We start from the raw sequence: 25,558 nt of genomic DNA on the forward strand, positions 1-25,558 counted from the left end.
AGAGGGGCCCCATGTTCCTGAGGGCCTGCGGGCCACCTGGTGTCTTCAGAGGGCCTATGGTAATGGGAATGGAGCAACGTGATGGTGAAGGCTGGGGAGTATCGAAGAATATTGAGCTTGTTCCTCCCAAAGGCCTTTGGAGATTGGGAAGGTGACCCTTGGTCAGCATCTCAGGCCTGATCAGTGCACGGGTGACTGTGACCAGCTTAAAACCCCAGAGTGATCTCACTCTGCCTCCCAGAGTGATCCTCACGGCACCCGTCCTCTTCCCGTTAGTGTGGGCCGAGGACATTCAGTTCATTTTTACATCAGCCTAAGGAAAATGGTGAAGGCTTGTCAGGCCAAGGGTGTGTTCAGGCCACTCTGCAAAGGACTTCCAGACTAGGCTCAGCCAGCCCACCCATCAGCGCAGGGATGGCCGACCCCACTGGAGGTCTTGCTGACACCCCTGAGAGTCACAGGTCAGAAAAGGACAGAGACTCTACAGGAAACCCTCCTGGAGGACCACCCGTTTACTTCCACGGGTCTGGGGCAGCCCTTTGATGTTTATTAATTTTCTCAGTCCCTTCCGTATCAATCGAATTAATTCCTTAGTTTCATGTACCGTGAAGCTGATAGGCTTCTCTCCGCCCACCGAGAATTCTGCTGCCTTTGACAATTTGACATGCATCTTTCTGTAGGGATAGACGAGGGATCAGAGCCCATTTAGTTAAAGGCTACAGGCAAAACTTCACCTAGTTTCAAAGAGTAGCACTTCATGCCATCAGACGAGGTCTATCAACAGACCTGGTTAAACATTCGTGTCGCGTCTGGGAGGCTGTGAATGAAGAAGTTTCTCGGGAGCAGCGTGGAGGACACCCGCGGTTGTCAGTCTGAGATGTGTGCCGAGCTCCCGGCACATCCTGTGGGATCCTCAGGCTTCTCAGCGAAGACGGTGACCCTCTAGATTGAGAGCTTCCAGCACATGCAGTGCACCTTGCTTTGAGAAACCAAGGTCACAAGACAAGCTAACCCCGGGCCTCGGCGATTCCTCTGGACTTCAGCCGTCGGTATCGGACTTTGCTTGCTGCTCATCCTAGGTGCCACCAATCCAGAAGCCTCTACACCAGAAAACTCCTACAGAATCTGGACTCCGCCCTCCATTCAGAGGGGACTGGACCTCCAAGCAGTGCAGAAAGACTGCTGCGCCCCCCAACTGATTCCTGCTCTAGAATGCTTCTCCAAAAACAAACCAGGAACCTAGGTTTTTGCCCATTTCCTAGTTTTTAAATGTGGTGATCCACTGAAGAAGAATTGAATCCGTTTATTCCAAGCAAGACATATCCATGGGCTGTGTTCAGTCTGTAGCTCAGTTGCTTGGGTTATTAACTCCGATTTCATCAGCACGGGAAGAAGCTGTTCCCTCCAAGGAAGGCACTCGAGTCCAGCTGTGAGGATCACCGTGCCCCATGAAGGAAAGAGGCACCCATACAGGCTGGGCACACCTGAAGCTGGTGCCCTGTGCGGCATGAAGCAAGCCAGGCACAGAAGCCCCCAAATGGCAGGACGCAGGGCACACAAGGTGCGGACATGTGACCAGTGGCCATCTGGGACGGAGGCTGTTGGGTGCCACGTGGCTCCAGGCTACAGAATTTCTTTACAAGATAAAAAGGTGGGGAAAGTCTCTATAATTAACTGGGGTGAGGCTGTAGGTATCTGAACATGTTAAAAACTAATGGACCACATATTTTACATGAGTGAATTGTGTAAGATATGAACCATCTCAATAAAGCTGTCCCCAAAAGAGACCAAGAACAGAAACCTTCTACATTTTGAGTGTAAAGCTGAAGTTTTTAGCACACAAAATCAGCCCCCAAATCTGTGGGTGTCACTTAGCTCCCCTCCGCCCCTAGAAACACCGGCTAAAAACTAAAGTTATGTTGGGTTTCTGAAATCGTGGCCTCTGGTGCAGTCCACACCACGTCTTCCTTTTTGACATTCCCACTCCCCATGCAGGCACCTGAAGACTAACAGGGAATAAACCCCATCCCCCTGTGCTTTCTCCAGCACAGCTCTCTCGGGATGTCTAGCCAGCCTCAGCCTCACATTTAAGATGAGGCAAATATCGAGATTTCCCCTCCTCTTTGGAAATTCCAATTGAAAACAGAAATCTCAAGGATGAAATTGGCTTAAAGTCTTACATTTCTTAATGTGCCTTTGTCTTATTAGTGGGAAGGAGGCTATGCAATCATTATGTGGGGGGACAAAGGTTAATCCGAGCCCCTTTGCTGATACAATACGCCCTGCCGGGATTTGTGTACACAATGCAGAGCCTCTTGAGGAGGCCCCTGGGTGCCATGGGCTTGGCTAAGCCCAGCCTGTCTTCCTCGAAGAACGAAAGTTCTTCTCACTACCACTTTGCAACTTCCTCCCAGCTAATGCAATAAACAAGAGGCCACACTGGCCCTGTCCTCAAGGCCCTCAGGAGGGTGTGGCCTAGCTGTGGAGCATCTTTCTAAATCCAAGCAGAAGCAGCAGGCGGGCTCCCCTGCAGCTCCTTGAGGGGATTTCAGTAATGCCATCTAATCAGCTTAAGGAGTTAATTAAACAGCTGTCACTTAGCTTCTTAATTCTGATGCTAGATGCTAAGTGAGATTTGAAATTAGTTATGCAAAACCAAGACGTGCTTTTGTGACACTGAGATTTCCTCCAGCAGCACAGGATAAAGAAACCTTATTCCCAGAGAGCAGGGGCTGACGGTGAGCCAGAGGAAGGGCTGGGTCCTGGGAAAATACTCCTCTTGCCAAGCGCAGACGACCAGGCGAAAGTTCACCGCCCGCCTGACTGAGGGACAGAGGAGCCTCGGCTCCCAGGGAGACTGGCCAGCTGACCCCCAGAGGTCAGCCAGACCCATGAAGTTCTCTGTTCAGCCTTCGCTTGGCTCTCGTGAACGGCAGGCCAAAGGTCAAGTCAGCAACTCCCCCTGAAACAGTGATTCTCGGCTCCTCTGGAGGAATTAAGATATGGGCACCCTGTTCTAAAGTGCAGCGGTTGCTGGAGCTGAAACTGCCCACTGTGGATCTGGATGCCATCCTGCCCACCAGGTGACTGTCACCACCTCCAGGCCTAGGGTGAGGATAGAGTTGGATCCCTTGACACGTCGTCATCACCGGCAAATCATACGAGAATGGTGCAGCCCCCTGCCCACCTGGGTCCCCTCCCAGAGACAGACCTGAGGTGGATCTGCAGGACGTGGAGGTGGCCAGGAGCTCCTGCTTGGTAATCCTGTAGCTGTTTTTGTCAGGCTCCCACTGCCCCTGCAACTAGTGCTTACCATACAGGACAGCAGAGCCCAGTCCTCTGCAGAGATCGGGTTCCACTGGGAGCACTTGATGCCTACCTAACACACAGTCAACATCACCCTTGAAAGTCCCTCAGGCCAGCTGTGAACACAGTCTGAGGCTCCAGACTCCGAACTTCCCTCTGGTGTGGAGGATCGGTGCTCCTGGATCCCACACTGGGTCCCCTTCACCAATGCCAATGCTCTCACCAGGCCTTGGGGCTCAGCTCCCCGCCTCCCAGGAGCTTTGCAGGCCAGACACTGTTTAGAACCTGCTTCCCAGACCAGGACACTGAGAGGCAGGGATTGCGAAATTCTGTGGCCTGGAGGGGTCAAAGCTGGGGGCTGAAGGCAGGTGCTGCATCCAGAGACTGAAGGCTGACACAGACTGGGCGTGCTAGGTGTCACCTACTCTCAGGATGAGAGTGAGATGCCCCTTGGCCCGGCTGACTTCACTAGCGTGTGTGCCTCTAGGGCTCACGCCCACCAGGGTGGGCTCCCAGGCACCCCTGAGAGGCAGGCACTCTGGTTTCTCAGGGATCAAGATGTTATCTCCTCCCCCCCCCCCAGTTTTATTGAGGTATAATTGACAAATAGAGATTTTATTTAAAGTGTCCAACGTGGTGTTTTGATTATACAGTGAAATGATTGCCACTATCAAGCTAATTAACACGCATATCACCTCACGCATTTTAGAAGTGAGAGCATCTAAGATCTACTCTCTTTACAAGGTTCTAGCATGCAGTCTGTTTCGGACATTCTTACTAACTACACCCTCAGCCTGCTCACTAGATTCCTGGAACTTTCATCTCACCGCTACAAGTTTGGGCCCTTTGACCCAAATCCCCCATCTCCCAGCCTCTAGCACCCACAGCCGCCTTCTCCTTCCTGCTGGGAGTTCTTCTTCATTAGACCCCACGTGTCCATGAGGCCATGTAGCATTTGGCTTTCTGGTGACATGGTCTCCTGATTAGATGTGTTTCCTTGAAATTGTAAATATAACCAGCAGAGGAAGCTAACCCAGAACACGCGTGTTGAGTAAGGAGAGGAAATCGGAGGCAACAGGGAAGGCCCACCCGCACCAGAGGTACTAAAGTGTCCACAAAGCCGGATGCAACCCTCATGCCAGGAGAGCCCAAGGGGGTGACCGAGGGATGGAGAATGGGCCTGGGGAAGGGCTGCCCTCTGTGGCCTCTTGTGGAGACTCCTTGGCAAATGTAGTGTATCAGCAACAAGCACGGGCAACCTTGGTGACACCGTTACATTTGCATTTTTTCATTTTTTAAAAAGACAGCCCATGGGTGGGCTCCGGGGGCAGGAGCAGCCAGCCCACGTGGGAGGTACGTGAACTGACCCTGCCAGGGGTGAGGTCTGGTGGCTTCCCTCAGGTGGGAGGAGCTTATTTTGTGATTCCAATGTGACTGTGAAAGGCAGCAGCTGCCCCCGCTGTAAGCCACTAGGCCCAGGTGCTGATGGACTTTAAGCAGCAGAGCCGTGCACACATCTGCACGGGACACAGGGGCCAAACTGCCCCATGGTTTCCGTTTGTCAAAAGAGGTGCCCAGGGTGTTTATGGCGGTGTGGCGAGGTTGCTCAGAGGTGGAGATTTCCCTGGTCAGCCACCAGTGCCTCCGTCCAATGTGCTGTCCACCAACTCATCGGGCAGCCACTGCACGGCAGGAGAGTGGAGAAACAGCACGTGGCCAGACACTCAGGGCAAGGGCAGGTGGCAGGTGCGTCACTCTGCTATTAGGTCATCGACCTAAAGCACCACGGTGAGTGAAGGCCCTGCAGGGGACGCCAGGGGACACTAGGGGATGCCAGGTCTCCAGACTTGCTCGTTACAGGGCAATAGGGTGACCAACCAGAAGGGTCAGCCACCCAGCACGTGGAGGTACCTGAGCACTCCAGCCAGGCTGGGGGGTGGTCGTCAGAGTTCACTGCACGTGTGTCTTTCTGAAGCTGGAGAGGGTCATGTGCTCATCGGGGTGTGTCCACTCACGTGGCCGTGACAAGTAGCTCCCTGCTACATTGACGTGTGATGAGAGACGCTGTACTGCTGCTCCTGCCACCCGCCCTAGGCCGCCCATGGGGAGTGCCCTCCACATGGTGACTCAGGTACCCAGGCTGTTGGGGCCACCTTGCCCCACCTAGACCAATCAGGTTTCTCAGTCACCGGGGGGGGGGGGGGGTGCTATTGAGACTGGAGGGGCAATTGATTGGGAAAGCTTTATGGCCTCAATTCAGAAAAAAACAACACAACCCCCACATTTTAATGGCTACAAGAGCCACCGACTCTAACTGACTGCATATACCTGGGAAGCATGGAGGGCTGAGTGGCATATTTGCGGGAGGTGCGCCAAGAGCTGGCCTCCCTTCCTGCTACCCTCAGGGGGCCAGGGTGGTGGCCAGACTTCGCTTCTGAACCTCAGTAGCTGTCATATCACGTGCTGCTTTTTGTTTTAGTTTTTTATTTTCGTACAGGATATGTGAATAATTTATCCATGATAGGAGGAGAAAACCCTTTCTTGTATGATCTAGGCTTTGTCTTAAGCCAAGCAGCGTATTTATTTTCCCAAGAAACCTAAGTTCTCACTTTTGTGTCCCCGTCATATTTAGTATCATAGAGTTTATTCTTCTGAGGACAAAAACTCTTATGTTTCCATGGCTTCTTGGCATTGGGAGGTAGAGTTGAGCGTAGCGGGTAAATAATTCCAATATTATGCAATTTTGATGTAAGAGAATTAATAGACTTAGAAGAACATGGCTTTCTGTACTTAACCCCAGGCAGGTCCTGAAGCATATGTGTGGAGGGAAACTACTGTTGGCCACTGCCCAGGATTCCTCACGACAGCCCCCACTGCACAAAGCTCCTCTTTCCTGGGAAAGTTCCAGAATCCACTTTGCTCCATTTTCCCTGAGAAGGAGTGGAAGCCGTGAAGGTGTGGCACGGTGGCTGACCCCGTCCACTGGATGCACCTGCGCCATATTTAGCTTCCACCCAGGGAAGCCTGCACTTTCCTGGCTCAGGCGCCAGACGAGACAATGAGGTTCTAGAACCATCAGTCTGATCCGTAAGCTCTGCAGGTCTGACAGACTCAGCAGGTCCACGGCAGGCCCGCTCTGGGGTTCCAACATGGGCCTTGGCTGGAATCTGTGTCCTCAGCCCCGTGGATTTTCCCTGACAAATCCCTTTCTGCTGAAACAAGCCAGAGTGGATTCTGTAGTCTGCAACTAGATCCTTCAATCCTGCATGTCCTGAAACTCCACGCTGCTTCCAAGACCTTTTGAAGGGTGGGCAAATATGGCGAGAAACAGAGGCATGTTTTATTTACTGTTTATTTGTTATTTCTTTTGTGTTTGTTTTCATAAACAAGAAAGCAGGAAGATGTTGCCAAAGCATCAGAAGAAAATCAAAAAGCTTCAAAGCGTAGTCAGATCTCAACTGTGTCCCCAAAGCCTATAGTCTGGCTTCCCAGACAGCATCAGGTGGACATCGTGAGCCTGGGTCAGGGAGAGTGCAGCCCACCTCTGAGGCCTGCAGGGTCAGCACCAGCACGTTCCTCCTGATTCCCTGAAGCAGGAGGTGTGGGCTCCTCAGGAGAGCTGGCCGGCCCTCCCGGCTTCAGGCAGCAAGGAGAGCTTTGCTTCTGAGCCCTGCTGCGTGATTCCTCTAAATGCCGGCTACATGCCAGCATGCAAATGAGAGTGCCCAGGTGGGTTTCTTTTCCAAAACACACTTGCCCAATGCCTTGCTCTCCTGGGGAATATGTCTGCCTGCACAGTAGATGGCGTCATGTTTCTGGAGCCCAGGTCTCTAGTCTGTCAACCCCCTCAGCCTCCTTCCTGCTGGACACTCCTGTGAGCGAAGACCTATCCCCCCCTCAGGTCACTCCACATAACCATCCACACGTGCTCTTGAACTTCCCTGGCATACTGGAAGTTGTGCCCAAGTGTGGCGCTTACAGACCTGGGGACCCACAGCTCAGGAGTAGAAGCTGAGGCATTGGTCGTACGGTTCTGGGAGGTGAAGCCTCTGCAGAATGGAGCCTGCGGGGGCCACTGTGACACACACCCTGGCCCTGGCCTTCCCCCTGCCCTGTCCCCACTGCTCCCTCCCTCCCCGGTCCCCTGCACATGGACTCACTGCTTCACAGCCCTGGTCCCAGGAATTCAAACAAAGGCAACATTCAATTTGCAAGTTCAACAATGAGACTGATAATTGTTAAGCAAGAACTGAGATTGAACATGGTTAAGGAGTACAACGTCTGCATCTCAATGAGAGCTTGGAGAGAACCTCACCAACCACTCGCCTTCATCCAATTACACTCCAGGTCAGCTTCACTAAGCCAAAGAAACCGAGTCCCGTTAAGTTTCTGAAAAAGGCGCTTATTGGAAGGATGCGGGTGGGCGCTCCAGGGAATGAGGGAGGGAGCCGACCAGCAAGCCCGGGAAGGTGCCGCAGTCTGGCACAGGAAGAGCCAGGGTGAGTCCCAGAGCACCTGCAGACTGCTCGGGGCCAAAGGAGATGCTCCCACTGTCCACTCTGCTCCACTACCCTAGAGCGAAACTCATAGGGAGAGGGTCACCCACGCCTGCCCAGCGCTCGTCCAGTGTCCCAGCAGGCCTTACGCAAGGAGAGAGAATTTTCCCGAAGCAACATCCATCGGCTTTCTCTCTCCAAGAAGCACTGCTCTCCTTAAAACATGCCAAAATAAGTTGCGGGGAAATTCTTCTCAATACAGAACTAAAGTTCTGCTTGTTCAGGGCTGACCCCACTCTCCAGGGGCTCTCCAGCACCCCCTCTGGGAAACGCCCCTTGGCATACCGCCTCCGAGCACAGTTACCTATGCCAAGTCACTTGAGGTCCGTCTCCTCAAAGCGCCCATTCTCAGTTTGGTCTCTGCAGACTTGGGTGATGGGAATGGGCAGCTCAGGCTCAGGAGGCAGCTGCAGGCTGGGCCAGGCTCCCCACGGGGCCAGGAAGAAGGGCAGCGGCCGTGCACCCTCTCACTGGCTCCCAAGAATGCTTGCCCACCCTTAGCGGGGTGCTTGAAGGTGACCTCTGGAGGAACTGCTGCTCTTTTGTTCATTTTTGAGACCTTATTTTCTACGCTAACATGTACAGGTCAATTCAGAGCCCAGGCTCAAAATGGCAGGCCACCTCCAGAATAGCTGTGGTGACACGGGAGGCCAGAAGAAAGGAGAGGAAAGGAAGGGAGAAAATCCTCTGGCCGCTTTCTTAGTAGGAAGAGTGACGTGACCCAACTTGTTCACATGAGCCAGGCCTGGTGGGGACCAAGGACAGCTTCCTTTTTTAGTCGCTGCAGCTAGAGGTGGAAGACTGTGAGTGTCTGTAGGTCAATGAAGCACAAAGCAGAGGTAACAGTGAGCAAGACCTGGAGTCTGCAGAGCCCGTGGGAAATAGGTCAAGTCATGTGACAGGGCATCCCGTGCCCAGGCTCCTGCACCCGGGCCCTCTGCCTCAGTTTCTCGAGGGTCATCATAACGAAGCTCCCCAGCTTGGTGGCTTAGCAGAAATGTCCCCATGGCAGGTCTAGAGGACAGAGGCTGGAAATCAAGGTGTCTTCAGGGCTGTGCCCCCTCTGAAGCCTCGGGGGCTCCCTCCTGCCTCCTCCAGCTTCCACTGCTTTTGGACGGTCCTTGACCTTCCTCAACTACAGCCCCAAACCTCAGCCGCCCTCCATCCACAAGTGGCCTCTTGTGTTTCCTATCTAAGTTGTTGGGTCAGACCCTCGCCGATGCAGTAGGAGCTCCTCTTGACCGATTTGATCCACAAGGACCCTATGTCCATTCAAGGTCACCTTCCAAGGTCCAAGTGCTCATGAGCTTTGTGGTCCACCCATATGGTCATCATTCACGTTGATTTATGTGTCAAACTTTGGGACAGTGCCAGGTACCATTCTCATGCTAACTCCTGGGGCAAGCCTACGAGGCAGACTGTCATTGTCCTCATGTTAGAGCTGCAGGGCTTAGGCACCAAGAGGGTCCCTGGCCCAGTGTCACCCAGTGGCTGTGTCAGAGCAGGGACTCACAGCCAGAAAGTCCTAAGACAGGCACCTAGTCTCACCTCCACCCTGCACTGGACCTGGGCTCTCCCACCCGGTTACCTATGGCTGTCACCAGCCTGTCACCAGCCCGCCCTGTGCCAGTGCATAGCAGCAGGGAAGACAACCTCCAGAGCCAGCTGGGTTTCTTTCTGTTTCTGGCAGCTCACCAAGGGACTTCCTTTATGTCTCATAAGCCAGAACCATGTCTCAGGCAGAGGCTGCTGAAAGTCATGTCTGGGCATCTTCCTGCCAAGGTGTCAGGCAGGAAGTGAGCAGAATGGCCACTACCCAGCAGCTAGCCATCTCTGCACTACGTCAGTCACCTTCCATCACTATAACAAAACACCCCAGGGCATCAACACGTGAAGAGGAAAGGTTCACTTTGCTTCCCAGGTTTGGAGGTTCCAGTCTACGAGGAGTTGACCCTGCTTCTCTGGGCCTGTGGGGAGGCAACACATCTTGGTGGATCACATGAAGGAGCAAAGCCTCTGCTCATCTCACAACCAGGAAGCAAAAAGAGGAAGAGGAAGGGGCTAGGGTTCCAAGACACATTCTTCCAGGACGTACCCCCAATGGCCTAAAGACTCCCTCCAGGCCCCGCCTCGTAAAGCCCACTACCTCCCAATAGCACCACCCTGAGGGCCAAGCCTTCAGCACCTGGGCCTTGGAGCACTGGACAGCCAAGCTGCAGAGCATGAACAGCAAGCTCTCCAGGACTGAAGACGTTCCCTCCAATGTGCTTCTCTCTCTCCATGCTTTTTCTCTTCTCTTTTGTTTTTTTAAGGAAGAGATTTTTTTAACATTTCTTTTTTAATTTTAGGTGGACACAATATCTTTATTTTATTTCTATATGGTGCTGAGGATCAAACCCAGTGCCTCATGCATGCTAGGCGAGTGCTGTACCACCGAGCCACAACCCCAGCCCTCTGCTCTGTTTAAAATTAGTTTTAAGGGTGAACATGCATAAATGACAGTGCTGGTACTTGACGTGGAGAGCCAGGACACCAGACACACGCAAAACGGGCCGATGCTCTGACTCGGTTCCTCTCTGCCAGACAGCTGTGTGATGAGCTGCTCCACCCTGTGTGGAAGCAGAGTCTGCGGTGCCCTGGGCGCTCCCCACCCCCCATCAGGGCAGAGAGCTCCTCCCCATCCTGAGAGTCACCCTCCATCTGCGGAGTTATCTGAAATGGGAGCCGTGGGCTTCACCCTCACACAGCAGGCTGGGCATAGGCGGCCATCCCCTGAGCCGCTCCTGGAGTTGGTGAATCGATACCTCTGCTCCCCAGTAAACAGCCACAGTGGAAGTGCTTGCTCCTAGGAGAGTATTTTATAACATTTCCCTGCTGGGTAATTCTATTAGACCTCAGTGCATCGAAAGGTTCGTGCATTTATATACACAGAGAAAGTAACGTATTTCACGGTGTACGTCACTCTCTGCAGGACTGCAGGACTGAGCACCTGGCCAGTGGTAAATTGGCTGCCTCTGCTTCCTACATCCCCACCACCAGCTCCTGAAGTTCCCTGAACCCCTCAGATGAATTGCTCTGGGGCCTCTTCCTAGGATCTGTTTCCAGGGGACCACACTAGACATGGGCCATCGTTACCCCAGCAAAATTGAGAGAGGTGCTCTTTCTCTGTGATAGACAATGCTGTGTTAGACTCGAGAAAAGCGCACGGTGGCTTCTCTGAAGGGCCCAGACCCATCTCAGGGATGTGCCCCACCCCTCCTATGCTGTTCTACAGCCTCTCGGGAGCCCAGAGTCATGTTGTGGTGTTGCCAGAGACCCAGGAATGCCACAGGGCACACAGACAGCCCTGCAGTGACCCGGAGCATGGCAGCTTGCGGGCAGGATGGACCAAGTATGTGCTGCAGGGTCTGCGCTCCTATGTCCTGGGTTCAGGGTGAGCCCAGTGTTGGCAGGAACACAAAGTCAGCCTGGCCAGAGCCCCAGCCTCTTCCACTCTGTCCCCTTGGAGTGGAAAAAGTACAGGGGGCTTTCCTCTCCCAGAGGCAGCAGGAAGGAGCATTATATTTGGAGTTTGCCCATCATTTTTTACAGTTTTTACCCAAAATAAAATAAAATCACACTGGGAACTCAGGAGGGGAAACAGAAAGTGTGGCGTTGGACGGGGCCAGGGGGCTGGGGGCTAGGGGGCCAGGAGGCCAGGGGCCAGGGGGCCTGCGCATATTCAGCTGAGGCCGTCTCTGAAACTCAGGAGCGCTCCAGTTGGAGCCCAGTCTCTTACAGTTAAAATCAAGAGAAAACAGGTTTTTTCATAAGTTGAGCTCATCCTGTGAAGGAAGCATAAGCTCCCAATAAGAAACAGAAAGTTCAACCTGCAGGCTGCTCCCCACAGGCTCTCAGGTTCACGGGAGACGGGATGCCCGGGACTCTGCAGGCCCAGCCTCTGCAGCTCTGCCTAGAGCAGGGGCAGACTGACCAGATAGCCTTGAGGAAGGTCAGCCCTAACCCCTCAGGGCTCCCTGGCCAGCCCACACTACATGCTGACGTTCTGCCGCCACTGTACAAGGGCCAGGCAGGTGCAGAGTCACAAGAGAGCAGCTGTGTGTGTGTGTGTGTGTGTGTGTGTGTGTGTGTGTTGGTGGAGGCCAATTGGGGACACGGTTGGCCCGTGATGAGCTGGGACTGACATCAGGGGGCAGGGCTTGGAGGTGGTGGCAGCACAGAGATTTGGGGGACGGGACGTTGGGTTCTGGATCTGTATGTGAGAGAAGGTGGGAGTGTACTTCCTGGTCTTGGGGAAGGAGGTAGAGATGGACGCCCCAGGGCCTGGGGCATTCACAGGCCACAGGCCACGAGGAGGGGAAGGCCGAGTGCTCGCCTTGGAGCCCTAGGAGAGCCCTGGGCACTCAGGCCCCCTGTGGGAGCAGAAACAGCTGCCCTGGGAGCCCAGCCTCCAGGAGAGACAAGGGGACCCAATGCCTTGGAGCTGGACAGCAGCGGGCAGGCTGCACCAGGGGGAGAGGTCGCGGTGTTCCAGCTCTGAAAGCAAGCAGCTGGGCAGCGGGCAGCCCTGAGCATGGCTCACCCTGAAAGGAGAGCTCAGGGATCAAAACGCATGTCCACGTGAGGGTGTGTGTCCCTGCAGCCATGGCGGAGGCCAGGACCCCAAGTGTGGAGAACTGCAGAAAGTGAAGGAAGCCAGAGTGTCAGACTCTCTAGCCTCCGGACCCCCTGGCCTTGCCTCTGGCTGGTAGTGGAAAGCTCAAGTCAGAACCTCTGTGTTCAAGTTCAGACACATGTAATGGGCTCTCTAATGCGTCCACTCAGGAGCCCAAGTTCCTGGGTTCAAATTCCACCTTCATCATTCTCTAGCTGTGTGGTTTGGGCAAGTTACAAAACTTCTCTGTGCTAGTTATAAAACAGGATGTTGGGATAATTGCAGGGTGGGCCTTTGTAAAGCATGGAAACCTGGTGCATGGTGAGATTTGAGAAGTGTTTGCCCTGTTAACTTGACTGGCTCCACAACCCTCCCCTGCCATATCCTCCCTGCAGAAATCCAGGGGAGGACAGAAATGGTCCCTTGGCCACCTCGGCCCCGGGCTGGTGCCGCAACAGGAGTGCTGAACTTGGGTGGAGGGCTGGTCAGTGGCCGCGAGCGCAGGTGAGGGCTGGGCCACGCGGGAGCCAGGGTGATGGCTCTGTGTTTCCTCTTCCAGGAGGCGGAGATCCTCAACACAGCCATCCTCACTGGGAAGACGGTGGCCGTCCCCGTGAAGGTGGTCTCCGTGGAGGAGGACGGCACCGTGACGGGGCTGCTGGAGTCTGTGGAGTGCAGGTCGTCCGATGAAGACGTGCTCAAGGCGAGTTGGTCCCCTGTCCCAGCAGCTTGGCCCACCCACTGGGGCCTGACAGCGCTGGCACTCCCATCACCTCTGAGAATCCTGCCCCTCACATTTGGGGATCCCCCCCGGCCCCACACAGAGCAGGATCAAGGCTGCCCTGGAGGTCACCTCTGGGCCAGGCTCCCTCCTGACCCTTTCTGTTTTCCAAGTGCTTTGGGCCTCTTCCCAGCCCCTGGGGGTGTGGTGGTGGGATGCAGGTACCACTGCCCTCTTGGTGGCTGCATCAGGGCTGCAAGGGGCAGGAAGGAGGAGCCCAGGGGCTGGAATGATGGCCCGCAGCCCAGAATGATCTTACAGCCGAGCATTTGTGTGAAGTCAATGGAGATGTAAGTCCGCAATTTTCGCCCAGCTCTGGTTTGCCACACTGGCCAAGGGAGACGAGGAACTCCCTCTGTTCCCAGTTCCCTGCCCAACCCACAAGTATCTACCCGAGAGAGTGAGGGATGGGGAGGGACGGCCCTCACCTCTCCTTTAAATTCCATTGATCCCTTCCTTCCTCGCAGCCTCCTCTTTCTCTTTTTAAATTAAATGCACAAGTGATTCCAGACAAAGGCACGGGGAGATGGATGAGGCGGGGGACTCAGGCTGGCTCTGCCGGGAACCTTGTAGCAGGCTTCCAGGCAGCAGAGGAAAATGGATTTGTGGAGCTACCACTGCCCAGTCCAGAGCCCAGCTGGCTGACCAAAGCAGTAGCACCTCCTTGGAGTGAGCACCCCAAAGCACAGGGAGCCAGGCCCCCACCAGCAGCCCCACAGTAGGCAGCCCCGCTCCTCTGAACGAGAGGAACCTCACCTCTCTGCATGGCAGGGGGCGGCCAGGGAGGGAGCCCCTGTCCCCCTAGAAAGCAGTCGGCAAACGCAAGCTGAGTCCACACCAGGTGCTGGGCCCTGGCTAGATGTTAGGACCACAAAACCAGAGGCACAATCCTGTCATTACAAGCTCGGAAAAAAGTCAAGGGTATAGGAAAAAGCAAGACCATGGGAGGCCCTCCATGATCCACCCTCCCACCCACGTGTTCCGGAATCTTCTTCTCGTCCAGAAGTGGTAGCTCCTTCCAGATGCTCTGGCCAATATCCTGGTTCATCCTCGATTTCTCTCTCTTTCTCTCATGTCCAATCTCTCAGCAAGTCCTGTTGCTCATGCTTTAAAATACATCTAGGATCCAACCCTCCTTCCCCAGGCCTCCTTGCTGGCCTCCCAGGCCTTCCTTGCCCACCTGTGTCCTCTCCACAGCCACTGTGAACGCAGCAGCCAGGGTGCAAAGTGCAAATCCGTCACGACGCTCCTCAGCTCAGATCTCCTCCCCGCTTCCCTCCCACCTCCGCAGAGAAGCCCAGTGCCCACAGCCCAGGCCAAGCCCATGGGGCTGCACGCTGCCTGCTGCTGGGCCTCACTCCCACCTCGCCTCTCCTGTCTCTCTTTCCTGCTGTGCTGCCATCTTCACGTTGCTCCACAGGATGGGCACCCCTCCCTGTCTCTGCCTGGCCTCTCCCCGAGGTGTGTGGGCAACCTGCTCCCTCAGTGCCCCTCTCAGCTGGACCCTCCTGAGTGCCATGTGCACACCTCAGGGACGCTGCGTGCTGTGCCTCTGCCTACCCACTCAGATGCCTGTTTTTTTGCCTGTTTCTTCCCGGATGCTCATATGCATCTTTGCATTTGATCTATTCCTCGTCTGACTCTCCTTCCTGGACCTTCCGTCCACCCCGTGAGGTCAGGGTCTGTGGCTCAGGGCGCCCACTGCTCTAGAGAATGGATCTGTGGCTGCAGAGTGGGCAGGGCACCTGCTGGCCTGCGGGGTGCTCGTCTGCCTTCTGTGCGGGGGAGACCCAGGCAGCCAGGGGGGCTAAGGGAGGAAGGGGAGCCGGGCTGCAGGAACCCCTTGGCCCCTGGCACTGTGATGCTCAGCAGCAGTGTTCTATTCAGACACCAGGATGATGCTCCTCTGGACTTGACGTCCTAACGCAGGAGCTGCGTTATGTGTGGCCGGAGTCAAAGTTTCAGTGGACAGGATAGCACATTTCTCCTCCCCCCGCCTGGCTCCTCCTCGCTCCTCTCCCCTGTGCCTGTCTGCCCGTTGCTGGACCTCCAGGGCGCTCTCAGAACGGCTAGTTGGGCACTTGACTCTGGGAGGCCAAGGGGCAGCCGTGGTCCTAAGGGCAGCGGTCACGCTCAGCACCTGCCTGCCAGTACTCACTCCCCAACAGGAAGGCCCAGGCCACTTGACCCCACAGCCACCCTGTCATCACCCTTACTTTCGGGGTGAGGAAGCTGAGTGTTGGCACGTCCGCAGGGACAGCGCTCTTCAGTCTCATCCCCAAGCCGGTCCCCTCTGCCTCCATCACTTACCCCTGGAACATGGTTGGCAAACTTGGCTGCCGTGGAACCCCAGGGCAGCCGTGTGGCTCTTGTGCAACAAGGGACAGCATTGACAACCAGGTGGAATTCAGAGCTCAGTGTGCATGCGTTTCCCCTGGACGGCAGCCTGGCCGATTCATGGGCAGGTTGTCAGAGCCACAGTCAAGACTGTGCAGAGCTGAGAAGTAGGAGGGAGGTAAGATGGCCTCGAAGGGAAAGGGCCACCTGTTCTTAATGCAGGAGGTTATCCAGAGCCCCCACTGGTGGACTCTGAGGGGCCGATCCCCCCTGGGGGGACGTCTGCTGGGGGACCCCGCTGTTCCTGCAGATGCCTGCAGACTCTCAGTCCTGGGACTAAGCACCCTCCCTCATCACTGTGCTTGTTGAAGGAGCACGTGAGCTGTCTGTCCACTCCTGCGGATGTGTGTCGGAACACAGTGCTTAGACTGTTCTCCTGGATGTCGAAATCAAGACAAGTGGGGATTTCAGCTCCTGAGAAAGTGGAGAGATCTGGAAAATGGGACAAAACAGGTCAGAGAGGGACCGGCCTTGCCCTGTGTCCTGGACTGGCCGAGAACTGAATCCACTTCACCTGGCCCCATGCCCTGGGCAGCAGAGAGCATATTCCTATGGCACTCAGAGGCAGGTGTGACAGGCTTCAACACCACCAGCCATGAATGTCCCATGTGAAACCTCTGTCCTCTAAGACCTAGAAAGAAAGAAGCCCCACGGGTCCCAGGCCACCCCTCGTCTAGAATTTACACAAAGAATCCCAGAGAACATGCAGACCGGGCACCACAAGCTCAGAAGATAAAGCCAGAGTCCATTTAAAGGAGTAAAGACCACAGGATGCAGGGTAGCCACAAGCCTCCAGCCCCACCCACCCGAAGGTGCAGGCTGCTGTCCCCAGGGGGAGGGCAGATGGGAAGAGTCGGGCCGGGGAGTGCAGCTCCGAGGTGCACTGCCCAGGGGGAACCCTGTCTGATGGACAGCAGCTCTGGCTCCTCGCATTGTAAACGGACACAGAGGCTATGACAGTTCTGCCTCTGCACGGTGTGGGGAACATCTCTGAGAGTCACTGTGGCCACGTGGACGTTCACTCCTGAATAGGAATCTGCTGTGGGCCAGCTCCTCACTCCAAGGGCACCATCACCAATCCCTCCTGGATTGTGCCTGTTTAGACCCCCATAAGGCTTCTTGAGCCTAGGCAGTGACGTTGCTTAGGACCTCGCCCACCCCCAAATCCATTCTCAGTCCAGGAGTCACGGAGGTGCTTTGAAAACGAGGGCCACGAGGCGCCCGTCACACACCAAGTTCTTCCTGTCTCCCCGCCTCCCTCAGAGGCCTCTAAGGCCCATCCATCTCCCTCTCGCTTCCCGCCCCCACCGCCCTGCCCAGGTCCCCAGCCCCTCCTGCTCCAGGCCCTCCCTGCACCTCCTCTCTCCCATGGCCCTGTTGAGCTCTCTGCCTTGCTGCCTCCAGCCCGTGGCTCAGCTCCCCACAGCAAGACCACGGCTCCTCCTTGCTTTGTGCTTCTTCCTAGAACTGCCACAGAAACCTCAGGCCACTCTGGGCTGTGTGTGCCCATTGTCTGCCAGGTGAGGATGCCTGGTGTGTGACCCATCCCCCTGGGCCGCTCCCCAGTGGCCTTTTGGAGGCATTTCTGGGGAAAGTGTCCAGCGAAGAGGCTCCAGGAAAGGAGGGTGGAGGGGGCCATGTCACAGGCTGTCACAGAGGACTAGAAGGGGGACACATATCTAACACGCAAGACACACAAAGGGCTCAGAGCCACATGTTCCTCAGGCGGGGAAGGGACGCTGGGCCCTGAGGCAGGGATTTCCCAGGGCCTCATGTGCAAAGGAGGGACAAGTCCAGGATGGGCCAAGGATGACCTGCAGAGTTTCAAGAGCTGAACTGGTGGGCAACATTAGTCCCACTCAGGAGAGTAAGAGCAGGTGAGCCTGTAGATGGTGTCCTGCACCGACAGGGGCAGGTCAAGACAAGGACAGGAAGGAAGGACCAGCCCACACTCTCTCCCCATGGTGGCCGTCTTCTCCCTAGACAGAGAAACACAGGACAGCAGTTAGGATCCTTGGGCAGCTCCAGTGGGGACAAGAGGCTCCGCAGCAGGGGCTCCTGGGAGCGGCAGGGGGCAGGTAGCCAGCGGAGCAGAGAGCCACTGTGCATCTCCACTTCCAGGGCCCGAGGCTGCAGGGCACAGAGTCAGGCTGTAATGCCCAGTGGCTGCAGGGTCGAGAGCTTCTGTTCCAGGGAACTTCACCGCGATCTCAATGCTGCAGGATCTGGCCTTTCCTAGGACTCCAGATCCTAGATGAGGCCTGACTTCCCCACGTCAGAGTGGCCAGTCCTCAGTCGGCCTGTGTGGACACGACACAGACCTGGAGGGACTCAGGAGCCGGTGGGCCTTATTCCTCTCCATTGCTAGAATGAACCAGAGGCCTGGGACATGTAGTTCCTTGAGAAATAAACAATTTTTGGAAAAATGAATGATGAACTAAATCCAGGTTTATGTCAAGAGTTGGTGAACATCTACTGTTTTAAAAGTGTCAGACCCTCCGTTTCCTCTCCGTGGTGCTCCTGGTTCAACTGACTTGGTCAAAACACACACTTTGGGTTGAACGGGCTACTTGGGTGGAATCAGTTCGGAGGCGTGTTATTTGCTGCATGCTTGGATGCAGGGAGCCAGCTACTCACAGTGGGTCAAGGGCGTCCTTGTGGGTGGTGGCCAGCGCCTTCCAGGTTCCTGACGGCCATGAGGGTGATCCTTACTGATTCTCCTTCATTGCTGTGATGGAAAGTATTTATTTGATGTCTAGGTCTGTGACTAAAAAGCAATTGCTGTGTGGAGAGGGGAAACATTGACAGCAGGTGCATTAAGGCATGTGATAGATGCCATAGTCATTCCAAAACCTCTAAATATGCAGGAAATTAAACCCGGTATCACCAGCAGAAAGCATGTAATTGGCACAAAGCTGTGGTATTTTCCTTTGGCGTCCAACCTCGGAAAGTCGTGCTGTGAGTGATTTAGAAGTTAGCTCTCCACTGCTGAGCCCCTGGCTCCACGTCCCGCTGAACATGGATCTGTGTGTGTCTGCTGTGACCGCAACCCCCACTTATATCAGGAAACCTCACTCATTGAGACAGTAGTGCCTAATTAGTGCCCAGCCAGAGGCACGTTCCTGAACCCTGATACGGCAGAGTTTAGATCCATCAGGAGAATCAGAGGCAAACGGGTGTGTGTGAAGCCCTGAACAAGTGTCACTCACTCCAGAGGGTCCCTTCGTTTCCAGAGGGTGCCTCCATTTTCAGAGGGTGCCTCCATTTCCAGAGGGTTCCTCCATTCTTGGCCTTTCCGCATCTGTGGTTTCTGTTGCGAGAGTTCACCTCGGAGTCTCCATTTCAAATTTAGGGTGACTTATAGACTCTTCTTCCATCTTCCCCCAGGGGATGGTCTTTGATCCAGAGAGAGAAAGTGCTAAAAGATGTAATGAGTGTTTGTGACTGAGAGGAAGACCGTGCTTCAGGCCCTTTCAAGTGGAGCTAGGGAGGACAGATTGTCTGCAGGAGAGCTGTGGAGTCCACAGGGGGTGTGGGCGGGGATGAGTTCCCAATTCCCAACTGCACATTCCTCCTTGGAGCCTCAAGATCCTGAACAATGTTTCTCTTGACAAATTGTCCAGGAGAGCAGGCCCAGGGGCGGGCATTGAGGCCTCAGCTCGAGCCGGCCAGTAGGGACCAGTGGCCACCCCAGGCAGGATGGAGCTTTGGTGAAGAGCCAAGGCACAGCCTGGCCCTGGGGAAGGTGCTGGGCGATGCCCTTTCTACAAGTAAGACTGGAGACCCAGTGCAGAAGGTGAAGGGCCCACCCTCACGTTCCCAGCCAGGGTCCTGAAGCCTAAAGTAGGAACATGAGACATTCAACAGATGTCACTGGATTTCTCATGTGCTACAGAATCAGCCATGAGCAGAAACACCCCTGTTCTCAAGTTTCCAACTAGGGAAGCAGAGCTTCCTGAACACACTTGGCTCCTGGTGTCCTGTGATATAGCTCAGATCTGAAGCTCCCTTTGTGGAGGAGGAACAGAGAAGACATGCACAGATATAAACACACATGCACACGCACATGCATAGCTCATCTTGTGCAGCACACGTTTAGTAATGTATATGTGTGTGTGTGTGTGTGTGTATCCTATTTCTTACCTATCCTTTCCCATAGGTAAATCCTATAATTTCATATATGTGATTTCACAGTCTCCCCCATAGAGAGGAAAGGAGACATTCTCACGTGTCTCATGTCTAATGTGTGTTCTGTATGTGTACTTGTACAGATGCCACTTTACACACGTGCATCCTACGTCGTATGTGATGGTCGCGTACCATAGGTCAGTACACACCCCACTCTCTGCTGGCTCCTTGGGGAGGCGTGTGTGTGCACGCACATCTGTGTGTTTTCCTTGCTCGTGGTGCGTGCGCTGATGTTGAAAGCAAGTCTAATTGGCATTAGTGAGTGGGTCTGTGAATGTCAGAGAGAACAGCTCGGGAGGTGGAAAATCAGTGAGAGTCCCTGAGGTGGGGAATCCTGGTGTATTTGAGGAGCCACACGCCCAGTGTAGCTGGAGAGCCGTGGATGGCAGCAGGTCGGGCTGACACGGGCTGAGGGTGAGTGAACAGGATGGGGGAAGCCCTTGGGCCACACCCAGGGCCACGCTGAGGGCTGGCACAGTCTGACAGAGGCAGGGCTGGTGCTTGGGCTGCTCTGCTGCATGGCCTGCTGGTCACACACCCCCTGGTCCTGAACCCCCTCCAAATCTGAACCAGCTTCCTCTTGCTGCTGTGAGACCGTCTGCAGATGGTGGCATCTTGGCTCTGCAGGTGGGCACCCAGCACCATCTGGCTGGCAGAGGAGCTGTGGATGCTCTCAGGTGGTCCAGGGGAGGCTGTTGCTTGTCTCTTCCAGCTACAGAGGTGCCCACCTTCTCTGGCCCACGTCCCCTGCATTGCCAGAGCCATGAGCCTCTGGCCATCTCTCCCCGTCATTGTCCCTCACATTCTCTTTTGTCCCCTCTTCACATGTCAGGGCTGCTTGATGACACTGACCTTCCTGAACATCCCAGGGTAACTGCTGACCTTGTGTCCATCGGGTGGCAGCTGCCCTTGCTCCATCCGTGACCCTAAGCTGGCTTTACAGTGTAACCCAACCAGGAGTCTAGCTGACATTCCCCAGAGGGTCACCTGCAGGGCTTGGCACACCTTCTCCAATTCCAAAGTGACTAAACAGGGCAGAGGAGTCAGACCTGGTCACAGTTGGAGGCTTCCCGAGGGAGTGACGTCCCCCTCCAGACCGACCATCGCACATCTCCCAGTCGCCAGAGGGAGGTGTTGCCAGCTCGTGGGTGTCTCCTTCCTCATGCTGTGACGGTCTCCAGCAGGCACACAGCCCCCAGTGTCGCCTGCTCTCTGCCCCGATTCTGGAGCAGCCCTACTTCACCTTGCAGTACCTGGAAACTGGACGCTTTCCACCAGAAACCTCTCACGGCATCTGCAAGCAGCATCAGGTCCTTTGTTAGTCTGGGTCCCAAACTTGCAGTTTAGAGGTGGACTGTCCCCTGGAAGGTTGCTGGTGTGGACACTTCCAAGTGCTGGGAGTGGCCCGCTGGCTCCTTCCAACGGCTCAGTGGATAACACAGCTGCAGGACATTCCCAGAAACCAGATCTGCCCCAGCCTCCCTCAGACTCTTCCTTCTCCACAGAATCAGCCTCCCTATCCCACAAGCCCTCCTCCCTACCCACCAGCAGAGGGGACAGTGTCGGCTCTGCCGTCACTGAATGACACCCAGGCCTTCTGGAAGGTGGGTGGAGTCTTGGGATTTCAAATGGTGTGCAGGAGCCAACGCCCTCGTCACCATCACAGTGCCTACGGTGTCCCCATGAACACCCACAGCACTACCACTCCTGCTGAGCTCTCTGTCGCCCTCCTCTACCAGCCTCCCATCATCTGCTGATATGTCAATCAGTCCACCATCTACCAATCAGCTACTGTCTATCTACTACCTTCTCTCATCTACCTTCCTATCCACCTATCAATCATCTATCATCTATCCCTCTATCAACTCTCTGTTCATCAGCCAACTACCTGTGGTCTATCTACCTGTTATCTATTACCTAGCAGCTCTTGGTCATCAGTCATCTACCATCTGTCAACCTTCTTCCTATCATCTACCTGTCTCTCACCTCCTGTCTCCTTTGCTAGTGCCCTGGGTAATAGACGGCCCAGGCCCAGAAGCTCAGCACTGGAAGTCACACAGATTATGTCCCAGGAGGGCTGTGGGGCTCACAGATGATGGCCATGTGCCCAGATGGGGAGATGTGAGAGGAGGGGACCTCACACAGAGGAATGGGAGTGTGAGAGGACAGTGGCACTGAGAACCTGGCTTGTCTGCAGCAGCACAGCTCAATTTGATTAACACTTTACTGGGGTGGAGAGGGTTGTCCTGGGCTTCTTAGAGTGGTCACCAGCATCCCTGTCCTCCCAACTAGGTGCCTGTGGCAACCACCCCAGCTCTGGTTGTGCCAGTTAGCAGGCATCTCCAGACACTTGTCCTCTGTAGACCAGAGTCGGCCCCAGGGGGGAGCCACTGGGCAGGAGACATGACCAGCCGGAGCTTGTGACACTAGTGCTCTGTGCTGACTGTGCTTTACCTGTGCCTCAGTCATGCTGCAGAACAAAGATCTCGAGGCCCCATGGTTCGGAGCAGCAGGTGCGTACTTCATCTGAAGTCTGCTGTCATCTGGGTGTGCCTCCAGGCCGTGGCTCACCCAGCTGGGTGCCTTCACGCATCCGCAGTGAGCTGGAGAGTAGGCCCAGTGCTGGCCGGTCTAGAATGGCCTCCTTCATTCTGCTGGATGGCAGGCTGGGCTGAGAGGTGACTGGCCACCTGAGTGGCATTCTTCAACAGGCCAGCCCAGACTTGTTCATACGGCAATGGTGGAGTCCTAAGAGAAGGGTCCAGAGGGCCCCAAACCCACCAAGGCCTGCTCTTAGCACCAGCCCAGTTGTTGGGCTGGTTGGCCTAAGGCCATCCCACCAGTTCCAGGGGCAGGAAGCAGAACACCTTGTGGTGAGAGAAGCCACTCAGTCACGTTGTGAAGAGCCTGGGGAGGGTGGCTGGCAGGGCGGCTGCCCTGGCTCATCCCACAGGCTCTGGGCTGGGCTTACATCCTGGTGAGCACCAGGGTCCACGTGTGCAGTTGGAGACCTGGCTGGCCTCAGCAGAGAACAGGCTGTGGAGGGGGCAGGCATCAAGGAGGCTGCTCAGATATTGGCAGGCAAGAGATGATGAGTCCTAAACTATACAGGAAGGCAGGCTTGGACAGGCGAGGCCACTGTGAGCCACCGTGGAGAAATTCAGTGGATGCCAGTCACCAGCTCAACGCAGTGGACAAGGCTGGGCCTGGAGAGGACACAGCAGGACCCGTGGGTGACACCCACTCCCTGGAGAGTGGAAAGTGGTCCATCCTCCAGAACACAGATACAGCAGTGTATGAAAGGGATGAGGACCAGTGGCATTCAAGCCAGACACGCTGAAGCCGAGGGCTCTGTTGCAGAGAGAGTAATGCAGTCGGTGGGGTCAGCCTCGCTGTGACCTAGAGGTAGGAGACACTCTAGTGCACTGCTCGCCCTGGGCCACTTTTGAGAATCAGAGAAGAGGTTATTAGCAATCATTGTGCAAACCTGCCCTAGCCTGAGCAAACCAGGATGTGTGCCTCCCACGAACAGCCAGGGAGGACCTGCCTCACAGGCAGCAGAGGTCTGGCGGGCGGTGGGGGAGCTGGCACACACAGGACCTCAGCAGCAAGCCTCGGTGTGTCCTCTGTGGTCATGGACCCTGCAGCAGCGTCCTGCTGAATCGGAGCCTGCGCATGATGCTGTTTTCGAAGGAGAATTGACCCCCAAGGTACACCTTAGAGGGGACATGGCCAGGGCTCTGGATGCCCAGGCTGCACACAGAGCCACAAGGTTCTGAGGAAAGGCTGCATCCCGGACTCTCAGAGGTGGTGGTTTCTAAGGCCCAGGCCACACTGCAGTTAGATAATGAGAAGGTTCCACCGTTAGCAGCTCTGTGTTTGTTGGCATGTTCATTAGAACAACACGTATCTGGCAAACCCAGCTGTGATTTCGTGGGTATTTTTTCTTAGGATCAGACAACACTCCAAGAGCAGTTGGTGTAAAGAAAAACCTGGTTGTAAACAGAAATGCAGGTGCCACATGGACGGGGTGACATGCATTGAGGTCTCACAGGAGCCACCAGGAAGTACTGCTTTCCCATGTGACATTGTAAAAGTGGGGGGTGTCACCACCAGCAGGGAGGCAGGGGCCTCTCTGGAGAAACGTGGGAGGCTGGGTTTCATGCCAGGTAGAGCCCCAGCAAAGGGAGAGAGAGTCCAGGTGCCACAGGAAGGTCCTGTGGCTCCCAGGAGGACAGAAGCGGCATCACTTCTGTGACCATGCGCTGGAAGCTGCATCCCTGGACACAGCTGCATCTCTGACCGTGTGAATCAGCAGTGGCCTATGTCTGTGGCGCAGGGCAGCAGCTGTGCGGATTCTGCTGTTGCTTTGTCTTGTTTTTGGTGCTCAGGATCCACCCTGGGCCTTGCACTTGCTAAGCACGTGCTCTGTCCTGAGCAACACCCCCACACTGTGCTAAAGAGACCTTTAAGTGATAAAATCCAGACGTGGGTGCTTCCCTGCTGCAGCAGCACCCCACCTGGGCTCCCTCGGGCCAGCCCTCCCAGCCTCGTTTGCTCTGGGCTCCTGCCTGGACCCTGAGTGTGTATTAGGCTGATGTTTTCTGCTACAGTGAGAATCCCTGCCCACCATCTGGTGTGGCCTGACAGTAAGAATAGGTTTTTCTTGCTTGACAGTCCAGCACCTGCAGTCCTCACCTTCTTCCACGGGACGATGCAGGGATCTGGTTTCCCTGAGCTGGTGACACTACATCCCCTGGGCTCTGCTGTGGCCAGCGAGGGGAGGTGGGACAGGGTGGAAGGCATATGGGGTTCAATGTCCAGGCCTGAGGGTGGGGTCCTTCTGCTGGCATCCCAGTGGCTGGAACATGTGTGGTCTTGCTTACCTGGGAGGGAGGGATTGAAGAGAAGAGAGCAGGGAGCCTGGAGTGGCAGGCGGTTGATTCTAACATGGCACTTGTCACTCAGTGTGAACTATGATCTATGCTCTGATTTTTCCCCTTTTATATGAAATACCTAGAATGTATTAAGAGTTTAGTTTTACTTTAATTTTATGAATTCAGAACATTCACAAAACATTAGTATTATAGAAAATTAAGTCTGGATAAATGAAATTGTCTATTTTTGACTGGGTTTGCCATGGCTATTGTGATTAGCGAGTAATCATAAGAGCTCTACTTCCCACTCGGTGGCTATTCCGGTCCCGGCCCGGTTCTACATGACAGATGAGGACACTGAGGTACAGAGAGGTTAGGCATGCGCCCAGGCAGTCTGGCTCAGGGCAAATCAGAGAGACTCTTGATGAAGCTGGAGATAAAGGAAGGACGGGGTGGGGGGCAGGGGGCGGTGGCGGTGAAAGCAGACTGCCTGCAGGATGCAGGGGTCCATGCCCTGGGAAGATGCAGGGACAGAAGCCCAGGGCCCTTGTCCTTGGATGACATCTGGACCCCTTTCCACTGGGACTCGCCTGAGCCAGGTGGTGGGAGAGTGAGGGTCAGAGTCCCCTGCCTGAGGGGCAGAGAAGGAGGCGAGGCTGAGCCACAGCCCAGTGAACCTGAGGGACAGGGTTTAAGTGGGTGATGCACAGGGCAGCCTTGGGCTAGCCTGCTTTTAAGTCAGCAGGTTTCTGCATGCCCCACAGGTGGGCCTGCAGCATGCCCATCCTCCCGGGTGGAG

The 25,558-nt window shown here is 55.2% G+C and overlaps 1 protein-coding gene across 1 annotated transcript in view; it reads left to right on the top strand.

Moving 5' to 3' along the window:
- Window positions 1–25,558, top strand: part of Tmem132d (transmembrane protein 132D) — a 500,207-nt gene that overhangs the window by 414,473 nt on the left and 60,176 nt on the right. The window contains exon 5 of the mRNA XM_027952047.2: window positions 13,076–13,219. Within this exon, the coding sequence (XP_027807848.2) occupies window positions 13,076–13,219 (144 nt within the window). The remainder of the gene's footprint in view (window positions 1–13,075; window positions 13,220–25,558) is intronic.

This window comes from Marmota flaviventris, chromosome 1, assembly GCF_047511675.1.
Source record: "Marmota flaviventris isolate mMarFla1 chromosome 1, mMarFla1.hap1, whole genome shotgun sequence".
Lineage (NCBI taxonomy): Eukaryota > Metazoa > Chordata > Mammalia > Rodentia > Sciuridae > Marmota > Marmota flaviventris.